The sequence below is a fragment of the Biomphalaria glabrata genome, chromosome 11 (genome assembly GCF_947242115.1).
Source record: "Biomphalaria glabrata chromosome 11, xgBioGlab47.1, whole genome shotgun sequence".
Taxonomy (NCBI): Eukaryota; Metazoa; Mollusca; class Gastropoda; family Planorbidae; genus Biomphalaria; species Biomphalaria glabrata.
Genome location: NC_074721.1, coordinates 11,939,766 through 11,952,863, shown reverse-complemented (window position 1 = coordinate 11,952,863; position 13,098 = coordinate 11,939,766). Strand labels below are relative to the sequence as shown.

At 34.0% G+C, this 13,098-nt stretch overlaps 1 protein-coding gene across 1 annotated transcript; it reads right to left on the bottom strand.

Moving 5' to 3' along the window:
- Positions 1–945: 945 nt before the first annotated feature.
- LOC106053770 (chromobox protein homolog 1-like) lies at positions 946–11,801 on the bottom strand. The gene is made up of 6 exons (XM_013209384.2): positions 11,671–11,801; positions 9,020–9,073; positions 8,632–8,773; positions 5,285–5,444; positions 2,939–3,039; positions 946–2,391 (listed from the first exon to the last, which is right to left on the bottom strand). Exons 2-6 carry the CDS (start codon positions 9,024–9,026, stop codon positions 2,250–2,252), a joined length of 552 nt encoding a protein of 183 aa, XP_013064838.1. The 5' UTR covers positions 9,027–9,073; positions 11,671–11,801; the 3' UTR covers positions 946–2,249.
- Positions 11,802–13,098: the final 1,297 nt, after the last annotated feature.

Here is a 13,098-nt window from a genome sequence, read left to right as displayed (position 1 = left end):
GCTCTGATGCGCACCATCAGTGTGGCTCGGGAGCGGAGTTACAACAATATAATAGTCTCTGCCTGTTATCTTTTTACAAATAGGTTTTCTTTTCAATTGCAGTTTCTTTAATCTGGTATTTAATTAGCATTTATTTATTTTGTTTGATAAATTTGTATGTTTTTTCATGTTTTAAGATACCGGAACCAGTATCTTTTAAAAGTCATTAACTGGTTGGTTGTCATTATCTGCAAGTTTAAATGTTTAATGCATCCTGAATTATTGCGTTACCGTATGTTATTTCAGAGTAGGATCTTACTATGGGCTGCTTCTAATTGAATATTTTCAACGAAACACTGGTCAGATAGTCCAGGGATCATGTCAAGACCTAAAACTAGTAGTCTGTTAAGTGTAGGATTAGGATTCATCTGTGAAATATTTCTATGAATAGTTCATTTATATCCTTACATAAAGTGTTTTTTTTCCAAAGCATATTAATTTTGTAAAATGAAAAAAAAATGCTAACATCTCCATAATCCCTATGAACTATTTTAATTTCAGTTCCTGCAAATAAGATAAGATTTTTAATTTGCCGATTTACTTAAAAATACGGGTACTTTAGTATGGAAGTTTATAACTAAATGTTCAAGATGCTACGGTATGTCTGCTTTAACAAATCTGACGTGAATTTGGATGGCAGTTAACTTGGTGTCAAATTCAAATCTCAGGGATGAAATATGCAATACAATCACGTTTGAAGAATTTACCAAAAAGGGAATCTACTTTGTAGGACATCCATTTATTTCAGCAAGACCCCTGTTGTCTGCACCTTTGATTGAGCAGATTACTTTACAATGTTATTAAATGTGAACACAAATTTTAAGCTCCCCCCCCCACTCAACCTGTAAAGAGTTATTTTCAATAAGACCACTTGCTTGCCACAAACATTAAATGAGAAATCAAAAATTTACTTCGTTCATTTATTTCAAGACATTAATACAAAATAAAATAAACAGTATTCGAGTCTAAATTAAATGTCGCTCATTTTGCAGTGGTCATCAATGAAAAGGATGTTTGATGATAAAAATATTCATAACTCATGGTCGTATAATAAACCAGATAAAAAAACAACAACACATGATGAGGGGGGGGGGGGGGGGGGGGGGGCATGGAGATATGTACACAATGAAGGTATTATTTGTAAGGTTGTCACTACTACTGACATGAACTACTGCAGCCTAACAATTAACACTGAAAGTAGTAAATAATTCAAATACAATCCTGTTACCTAAACTAATGTTTATCAAGTTTACAAGATGTTTTCTTTCTTAAAAACACATTTTGCTTGAAACTTCAAAAATAACTTGTACAAAGTGGAAGAATTAATAAAAAAAAAAGTTGGTATGTAATGCATTTATATCAGCTGTACTGAGAACTATCATTAGCTAATGCTTGAACAGTGAAGAGCATGAGTTTCCTTGAAATGAACCTACTTTTTCATTATATCCACTAAAAATACAACCGTTTAACATAAAAACTAGAATGTTTACTGTTTTTGTTTGGGAGGATAAATGACACATCAAGAGTGGTTAGCTAAACACACACAGATGACTATGTCAACTAGAAACAAATTAGGAGTGGCAAAAAAAAAAAAAAAAAAAAAAAAGGGATGACACTGTCAACTCAATAAAACAGATTCATCCATGAACACACAAATACACCAGTTTTAAGTATGCAATTATTAAATGTTTTTTTCTTTCATAAAAATGTACATTATATTCATATGAGGAAAGTACTGATAATACATACTGCAACTTTGACATCTCTCTAAACAAAACTAAAAATAAAATACATGACCAACAGGCAGTGATGCACCTGGACATAAAGCAAGTTTTGTTAACGGGAGAAACCAATGAGTACCATCAGACTTCATTTAAAAACAAAAAGTTTACACAATTTGAAACAAAAAAATTTATTGAAATATAAAACAACATTTCATAGATTTACAGGGAAAAAATGGCTAAGAGTTTTCAGCAATTTTTGTTTTGACTTGGGGGAAGGGGGAGAGAGACAAGAGAAAGCCACAAATAATTTTTCTGTAGAGATTCATCCACTAAATTAGCAATGGAATAAAAATATAAATTGACTCTACTACATGTAACAGATGGTCAAAGAAAAATGTGTTAAAAATGAATGCCTTAACTTTCCAAATGACAGACAACAACACTAAATGATGTGAATACTACAAATAAAATAGTTAAATTAATCATTCAGTCTCCTTTTTTGTCATCATCGTCGTTATCATTGTGTGTGTGCCACGTAAGCCTCTCCTCATAAAATGCTATGACAATTTGAGGGCATTTTACATTTGCTTGTCTGGCGGGTACTAGATCTGCCTCATCTGAATCTTTCCTAAAGGAGATGAAAAATTTTTTTTTTATACGTTATATTAAGGTTAACTTCAGACACTGATACAAGCTACTTTACAAATGCAGTTTTAAATTTTATTCTATAAAAAAAAAGTGTTAGTAGCACTTTTCACAACAAAATTTTAGGATTTTAAGAGGCATATGTATAAGACGTGTGTGTGTGCACACCTGGAATTGTGATACAATGAAAAACTTACAGAAAACCATACATTTTTAAAATAAATTATTAGTAACTTAATATGGAGATATATATATCTTGCCAACATCCAACCCAGAACAACTGTGTTATGTCCACAGAAAATGTAACGAAAGATATAATCAAGTAACAAGTTGAATGTCATCACTAAACCTCAAAACATCCATATTTTTTTTTCCAAAGGTTTTTAAAGAACATTACAAATGGTTATTATTTTTTAAAAAATAAGAAACATTCTTAGAGATGCATAAAAAAAATGGTGGATTTGTAAAACTGTCTTATGTAGGGAAAGCAGTCATTCAACGAAATGCTCACACCCTTAGGTTTCACTTACCACTTCATGAGAAACATAAGCTCTCCACTGCTGTCTGTAGCACCTATAATACGCTCAGGAGCCAAACCCCTATCAAAACCTCTAGGTTTGTTGTCAGAGTCCTAAAATAAAATATAAGAAATTAGTCTGTATAAAGGCTAGATTAGTTTGAAACATCCCAAAATTATTGTTTAAATATTCCCACTGAGCACCGTAACAAGATGTGAGAAGGAATTCACATGTAACTATATACATACATTTTTATGCACAGTATGATTTAACATATTTAAGTTTTATAAAAACATGCATTACACCAGACCTGCCTACCAAAAAAAGTCCAAATGCGTAACACTTACGGTCAAAATGCGTATTTTGGCACCAGAATGCGTAACACTTACGTGATCCTCTATTTTGTCACATATATATATATATATATATATATATATATATATATATATAATATTACATGTCATGATTAGATCTACAATCTAAATCTAGATCAATAGAGATGATATCTAGACTAGATCTGGATCTATGTCTATATAATATATAATGAATATAATCTACTCTAGATCTGGGAATCTGGGCTCAAAAGTGTTACCGATGCCGTGGATCCGCTAGATCCAAACTTTCGTAGGCCTACCTTCATACTTGATCTATTCTATACTAAGACTAAGAATCTAGTCTAGATCTAGACTAGATGGTAGTAGATGTTATCGATCTAGATCTAGTCAATCTAAATTCTCAATCATACTAGATCTATAACTAGTTTGTAGGGTAATGTAGAGAATCATAACGTAATGACTAGCTAGACTCGAGCTACATCTATTCCTGTATAACAAGTTATCTAGATTCTAGATCTAGAATCCAGATCTAGATCTAGACTAGATATCTACAGTGTCACTCAATGTGTTTTGAATCGATAGCTCTTTGATTTTTTTTTCTATACAAATGAATACGAGAATCAGGAATGCACCAACATAATTAATTTCTACTCATGAACTTACAAAAAAAAAAAAAAAAAAAGTCACGTTGGTGTATCAGCTAACTGACGGTACCAACCTGGTACCAGCCCGCCACTCCCTCACTCACGCGTTCTTCATTTCTAGACATCTAATTGCTATTAAGTACCAATCAACGTATAGATCTGGGCACATTGTGTTCACCCCACCTTTTCTGTTTCGCCCCTCTTCCCACAGGTGGGCTTAGCGTGACCTCCGTGACCGCTTGTAAGCTAGTCTAGAGAGGAGAAAAAAAAAGCATACGAAATGCGTAACGCGACGGGTTAAATGCGTATTTGCGTACTGGCGGTCATTTTTGGGAGATTTTGCGTAACGAATATGCATTTTGCGTAACGGTAGGCAGGTCTGATTACACATTTATTTTACAAGTGACTATTGGTATAAAAAAACAACTCAAAAAGCCTTCCTTAAAAGATTTACAGCATGAAGATTCTTCTACTGCCAAGCGTGTTTAATGAGGTAACTAACAAAAAATTACTTTGTGCTATTTATTTGGTTATTACTATTTCCTGAGTTGAAAATTCTAAATATATATATATATATATATTTATAGCTTTTATATAGCGCTACTTTCATGCTTATAGCATGATCAGAGCATTTTGGTCTAATCTCATTTGTGGACCAGATTGGGGTGGGTGTGTGTGTGTGTATCTAATTGGTTTTCCGTGCTGCCTTTAGGCGTTCAGTAAACACAACTCTGCCCGAGTCAGGTGTCTAAACTTGAGCCCCCTTCTAGGTATCCAAGCCAAGTTCAAGCGCACTTAGCCTCTCGACCACGCTTAAATAATAATAATAAAAAATAAAAAAACAGGTGATAAAATAAAAACTTTGTAATAAATATGTATAAAAATGCATAGCAATTTTATATTTATAAAAAGTCGAACAGCAAGTCAATCCTTGGAGTTTGAGTAGCACAACATACAAAAGTTTCAAATTAGCTATACAGTAAAAAAAAATTTGAGATACTAGTTTTTATACTTGCAATACAATGCTTCACTTAATTCAGAATAACAAGTATGTAACAAAGTACAAGGCGTATCCAAGGATTGACTGAATTCAGGACAACAAAACAGACAAGTATGTATAAAAGTACAGATGCATCTCAGAAAGATGATTCTCACATTATGAAAGCTCCAGAGAGCATCTGGAGAGCTGTAGAGTTACTGTAACTTTAAGGCCAACTCATACACCTTAAAAATAAAAAAACGACCATTAATAAATGTCCAAATCCACTCTTGAGATGGTTTCTTTCATACTGGCTTTTTAGAGTATTTACTAGTCAAAATGTGTTCCTCTACAGCTCTCCTTCACTGTACTTTTAAAACATACAAACAGTGCTCTTTACTTCTTTTTTCAGCTTCTTTTTAGGATCTTCTTTTGCTCCGTTGGATGTTGATTTCCTCTTGGCACCTTTCTCTGATTCTTTTTTCTTTTTCTTTTCTTCAAAAGCAGCTATCAAGTCTGGACAATCTAAATTTTCCTCAGGTTCCCATGTGTTTTCTGAACTAGAGATGAAAGACGTAAAAAAAAAAAAAGACTTTAATAGAGTGAAAAAGGCTAACTTCATTAAACAACAAGAAAAACAAACAATACAAACTGCTTCTATTCACTCTAGTCTAGAGCGAGATCTAGACTTATGACAATGCGAGATTTTGTTAAAAATAGAACTTATAACTGTGTCAAAAGACCGGATGTGTGCATGTTCAAAACAAATTTTAAAAACTTATTTTACATTTTTCCAAAAATGGAAAAATAATAAAATCTGATTTTTTTTTTCTTTAACCATTTGGCAACTAGAGTCGCCTCTACCGGTAGACAACTAGAGTCGCCGATTTTAGGTTGTTTCGTTACCGGCGCTATTTCGAGTTTTTAATAATTGATTTTATACCTTTTCTAACTCTGACATTAGAGAGCGATAACAGTGCTATTTTTACATGCTTATTTGATGATACTAGCTTAAACGACTACCATATGATGCTACTCCTTTTGATTATTTTAGCCTTCTAATACCTGAAAACTTTTATGAGCATATAGCTGTGCAAACTAATTTATATGCCAATTATCGTCAACAAAAAGAAGGCAAAGTCGACAGAGCATGGCAGCCTACAACTGCTTCAGAAATCAAGCTGCTGTTTCATATCTACATTACTATGGGTATTCATGTTTTACCTGAATACAAAATGTACTGGGCATCAGATGAACGCCTGAGAGTTGATGGGGTGGCTGGTTCTATGGGAAAGACAAGATTTGAAAAACTATCCCAGTATTTTCACCTCAACGATGCGACAACATTTGTACCTCGAGGTCACCCTGGCCATGATCCCCTACACAAAGTCAGACCTTTTTTAGACCTAATTAGGACTAATATTGCTACAAGATTTGCTGCTGGCAAAAATATTAGCCTAGATGAGGCAATGATACCTTTCAATGGGAGACTCATGTGGAAGCAGTACATCAAAGGAAAACCTAACCCTTGGGGCATCAAGGTCTGGTGCGCAACAGATGCATCTACGGGGTATCTGTTGAATTTCAGTATTTATACTGGTAAAGTTGAGGATCCTATGCCTCATGGAACTGGACATTATATAGTTACTCAATTAGGTGCAAGGTTTTTAGGAAAGAGACATCATTTCTTCTTTGACAATTATTTTAGCTCAGTTCAGTTAGCAGAGGACCTTTTGCGTCAGCAAACCTATTGCTGTTCAACAATAAGACCTAACAGAAAAGGTTGGCCTCTTGATCTCAAACCCAAGGCATTAAAAAAATTTAAAAAGGGTGACGTCATGGTTAGGCAGAAAGGGAATCTCGTTGCTACAGCCTGGAAGGATAAACGTTGTGTCACTCTTTTGAGTACCAACACCACTTCAGGTACAGCTGAAATTACTCGCCGAGGACCAGGTGGCAACTTTCAAGTGAAAGTCCCATCTGCTGTTAATACCTACAACAAATCAATGGGAGGTGTTGACAGATTTGATCAGCTCTCATCCTACTATCCAGTAGGAAGGAAATCTGTCAAATGGTGGAGACACATTTTTCGATTTCTCCTCCAGACTGCTGTCATCAACAGCTGGATCATTTATGCTACCTCTCACAGGCCCAGACCCAAAAGCCTATCACTAGGACATCTAGAGTTTGTAGAGTTTGTTCGTAAAAGGAAGCAAAGTGATCTCCAACCATCAACTCAAGGAGTTGGCATGAGTGATCTTCTTGAGCATAGGTTCATTCGAATGGTGGGAAACAAACGTGCCTGCCATTGGTGTATGAAGAACAAACAATTTGGAAAAAGAAACAGAGCACATGAAACTGTTTATGGATGTAATCTCTGTCAAATAAGACTCTGTAAAGGAGAATGTTTCTCTAAATTTCATAACTCACTAACACTTCCAAGTCATGTTTAACGTCAAGTGCTCCATAAACATTTTTTTTTTGTTGTACTTTTGTCTTATATTGGCATTATTTTTGGTTTATATTAAACTTAATCCATTTGTCTTAAATCTTTCAAAATTTGACTTAATTTGCCTCATTAGTTTTTTTTCTGTGAATTTTTAAAAAACATATGTTGTCAAAAATATGGAGTTATGCCCCTTTTGTTAGGGATGGGACAGTTATTGGTAGGCAACTGCATAGTGATGAAAGGGTTAAAAAAAAAAATGTCGGGAAAATTTCTGATTTTTTTTTGGCTAGAAAATCGGATCAGAAGAAATATTCTCAATTCCGAAAATTTTCTGAAAACCATATCTTCGTAATTCTAGAACACACATGGTCCGGGAGGAGATGAAATATAAACAATAAACACAGACCTATATTTATTTTTTATTTGGCATTCAGTATTTTCATTTCGCATTATTAAAAAAAAACGTTTTTTTTTTGGTTTGAAATTCAGACTTGGCGGAACAAAAACAAAAGCTAATGCGGAACATTTTTTTAATGATTTTATTGGGCGGTAGGGACGTCTGGACAGATCTTGGCCTTTTTATGGAGCATGAAAATAAGCCAATGTTTGTGGCTGTTTTGAAAGAACGTAACTTTAAACAGCATTATGAAATCAAAAACATAAACAAATATTGCGGCATTCTTAGTTTGAGCCAACAAAAAAAAATTGCCAAGAAACGCCTAGAGATTAGAGGATTGACGAGAATATTTACCAAAAAGGGACAAGGAAATGAGTCAGCAGTAAGGGCATGGTACAGAGTTTCTCACATTTTAAGTAGTGAAATGAAGACTTTTTTGGCATGCGAGGAATGCTTTTAATTATGGAAGAAATGTGTCATGAAAATAAAAATGCTGTTGCAGCTGCCACTCTTTTTCGCATCACAAAAACTAAGTTGGGTTCGATTCCCATCTCTGGTATCAACGAGCCACTCACTGAACTTTCATTTTCTTCATTTACTAGCTAGATCTGCTTGCTATAAAGAACCAATGAACATATAGAAATGTTTATTTTCCCCCCATAGGACGGCATCTCATGGTCGCAACTGAACTTTTTTGAGGGGCAACTTCCAATATGTGGTAAACTACATTCTATTTATAGAGCAACGCCTTTCATTCCAACAGCATAAATCAAGCTACATCGCTAGGAAATTTATTTTAAAATTGCTTTTGCAACAATATTATATATTTGCTTAGTAGGCAGATCTGGTACATTAAAAAAAAAAATTATTATGAAAGAAGACTAAATTGTATTCGTCTTACTCTGGATAACCTTTCCACTTTAAAAGGTATTCTTTTTTTCCACCTCTCATCCTTGAATCTACCACCTTTTCCACTGTAAATTCTTCCTCTTCAGCTTCCTCCTCCTCTCCATCTTCTGCAACCTTTTCATCTTTGGGTTTTTCTAAAATTATATATATATAAAATAGAAAAGTCTAAATATTTAGTTTAATGTGTGAGTGTGTGTGTGTGAGATAAATAATTAGCAAGCTAGCTTAAATGTTAATAGAAAGGGTTAAATGTGCATTGACTCAAACTAGAACACCTGGAAAGCCCTATAAGTGACTCACAGAGAGACAAAGTCAAATTAATTGCTTGTTTAGAAACTAAGAGATTTTGCAATGCATAATTGAATTAATTATCAACTTACCTGACATTCTGTTAAAAAAGCTTAAAAGTGGATATACTTGACTTTAAAAAATAACTGGAGATGAAAAAAACAACAACCTTTAATTCATGATTTTGGATTATTAATAGATGAATGTCACAAAGCTATAAATATGGCCATTTATACAAATGAAAGTAATACCCACCGGTGACAACAGAACATTTAACATTTCAAGATTTAGAATGTTTAAATTACAGATGATTTAGACCCCAGATTCCAGATGTAGCTACTAAAATGCCTAGATTCCCATGACAAGAGTGGTTTATAATTAAAGTATCAGCTAAAATCTGTACAATATCTGAAATAGAGCTAGATCTAAATTGACAATTACTTGATTGTTAGCATTTAAGTCTCATCCTACATAGATCTCGGTTTAACAGAATGTAGGAGAACCAACAAAGAATTAGAAAGCTAATGAGAGAAGATCAGTCTTGAGTAGTCTTGACCAAGGTAACTCACCATACCTTGCCCTTCCCCTTTATGAGCAATCCCAAGGCCTTGGCCCAACGAAGTTCAGAACAGAACAAAGTGATTATATCACACCTAGTTCTACTGTGAAGACAATGGTCATGTTAGAAAACGTGTTGAAGGGTGAGAAGAAAATCAAATCACGTCTAATATTATAAGTCATGAGAAAAAAACTGGCTAGGGGTTCAGTAATAAAAAAACAACAATGTAATACAAGGGAACTAGCAGATCCATTAAAAGCTCAGACACACACACCCCTCTTTAAAAAAAATTTGTAATAGGGGAGTAGATTCTTTTTCTTTAGAAACTCCTAAATTGTGTAAGAGTGTGAAACTGTCATACTTTAATATAACAAAAACTGTGTTAACATCTAAAGGCTTATTAAACTGAATGATGAAAATAACTACACAAATAGCAAAGGTCAAGACACGGAATATGGTAATTACACAATCTCACATGAATTCACAAATGTAAACAAACACTAGGGGAGACAATTGAAATAAACTAATTCACTACATTCACCCTACGTTTAAATTTTATGCATATAACAATAACAGATAGTCAAAAGCAAAATACAATGATGAATAAAACAAATGTCATAAACATCTAAACAACTGCAATACAAGTTGATAGCAAACTGTTTATCAAACACAGTAGTCTGTTAGACCCTGTAGTTGGGTTTTGATTTCTTATCACTTAGGTTAAATCGGCAGGTTGGATTGGTACCAATAAAGTTACTTGGCGACTTGATGGTCGGGGCTTCAGTGACTCTTATCTAGTTACACTCTACTTATCCTTTCCAAAGACCAAAGAAAGGTGCTGCAAGAGGTTGTAATAAGTATTACATTACAATAACTAACATGAGCTCTATCTGACCATAAAGCCAAAAAATCACCTCTTGGCAATACACTGAACTGAAAATGAGCACGACATCATTAGATCTCAGTGTTAGTGTATGCATAATAAAATGATTTCTTGGTTTTTACAAAAAATGCAGGGCATTTGATTATTGAAATTCATTAGAATCTTATAACTCCAACACCAATAGAATCTTTTCCATGTCTTTATTGATTTCAAGAAAGCTTTCGATCGAGTATGGCATGGGGCACTCCGGGCGACAATGGAAAAATACAACAACATAATTTAAGTTATCCAGAACCTCTACAAGGATGACACGTGCTGTGTAATTCAACAATAATATTGGGGACTGGTTTAAAACCACAGTTGGAGTAAGACAAGACTGCCTACTTTCACCAACACTTTTCAATATCTTTCTTGAAAGGAAATGATATAATTATATAATGGAGGATGCTCTCGAATGTAAGCATTGGAAGAAGATGATCTAAATCTAACTTGCGCTTCGCTGAACATCCTACTTGTTGAACTTCGTGTCATTCAATTCATTGCTCTAAATCTATACTACTACTACTAGATTTAACTAGATCTAGATATATCTAGACTAGCACTAGACTCTAACTGTAATATACTGAACTGAGTCTTGAGTCAGTCTTGACTTAAATGTGACTAATGTCTACTACTCTAACTCTAGATTTAGATCTATATATCTAGACCAGACTGAGACTTGTCTTTCAAATCTTACTCAGAAAGTTTCTGCATAGAATTTAGACTAGAATCATAGATGATAGACTAGTCTTAGACTTAGTGAAGTTAGTCTAAAGTCTAGTCAGGTCTAAGTCATAAATCATTCACTTGTGAGTGACTAGTCACTAGTGTCAGTAGTGTCTAGTCAACTCTAGTCTAATCAGTGACCAGTCTAATCTAAAATCTAATATTTTCTAGAATCTAGATCTTGAGGAGTCTAGTCTTAGGCTTGATTATCTTGTATTGAATAAATGATTAACAAAAAACAATACCATCAAAATGATAGTGTTCAATTATAACTAGACTATAGACACTATTATACTAATTAAAGTAGTGTTTAGATCTAGATCTAGACTAGAATAATATTAAAATTAATAAGTCTGGACCCAACCCCGCCATTTTGTAAGGTATGAACTGGTTGACAACAAATCGTAACATTATGAGATAAAGTCCTAGACTTCTTTTTAGGGAATGAAACCAGACATTTAATCCAAAAGAATGCAATTTAGAATTTTGTGCAATTAAAGCACTGAACAAACAAAAAGTAAAAACGTTTAGCATACCTTTCACACTACTATAGCGATATTACGCTTTCCGCCTTAAATGCACGTTGACGCATGCGCAAGACTACATCCGGGAACTTCCAACGCGGGAGTTGAATCGGTTCCTGAATCAGCGTTGCCAAATGTAGACCTACTAGATCTATATATATATATATAGATCTAGATCTAAATACTTAGATTATATAACTAGCCCACAAACATTAGTATTTTCAAAGTAGTTTGATTCTAAAATATATAGATCTAGATCTAAATCTTTATTATAAGTTTTCTATAAGCGAAATATTGTAGTTAAAGCAATGCATAGATATACGATTTTTGCTATTCACGTGTTATACAAAGTGAAACATAGTTAAAACAGTAGTCTAAATAGAACTTTATGTATGTTATTCATGTATATTTTTATAAAGCGAAACGCAGTAAAACAAGATACGGATCTATAATACATTATTTGTTGTTTCATCCCACCTTCATCTATCCAATGTTAATCAAACTACGGGCCAACTCCGTCCCGCAGAATGGTTCAATCCGGCCCGCCACATATTTTGTAATATCAATAAGAAAACAAATTTACACAAAATGGTAGCAGGGTTTTCGAGTTTTTAATGCCTAGACAGAAAAAAAAAAAAGACAATATCAGAAGTTGATGAACCAACAGAATGGGTTCATAACTTGGTCATAGCAAAGAAGAAATAAAGATATAGCCTAATTCTTTGAGGTTGTCTATTTAAGATCCCCGATAAATAAACAAATAGGCCTAGACTATATAATGAGAGAACTTTTCACTATAGGCCTACCAACATTTGATCAAATCTTCTACGAGTAAAATAAAGCTACTACAGAAACGTGCTTATCAAGTATTCGGAGACATCCCATGTGTAGGGCCTACATATAATTATGATTATGACATGCTGATTGCAGCAAAAAGTGAAAAAGAACATGATCAAATTTTTGAAAATGTTCTGGAGAGAGCTAGAAAAAAAAACAATATAAGATTCAACCAGAACAAGATACTATATACAATTTCTGGCGTTAATTACATCGAAAGACCAAATTGGTGCAAATTGTATTCGTCCAGATCCAGCTAAAATCAAAGCAATAATGGAGATGCCAGCACCAACAGATCGAACAGGAATTCAAAGACTGCTAGGGATGCTGAACTTTCTGTCATGTTTCATTCCGAACATGTCAACAATAACCAGTCCGTTACGTGAATTGCTACAGGAAGGTGTATTATGTGGCAGTGGAATGCAGAGCAAGAAAATGCTATCCAAACTATAAAGAAAACACTTAGTGAAGCTCCAGTTCTGCTACTGTTTAACCCTGAAAAAAACAGTTACTATTCATTGCGACGGCGTCTTCTAAAGGGTTAGTAGCATGTTAAATGCAAGAAGGCAAAAGAGTTGCGTATACGTCAAGATCATTGACAGA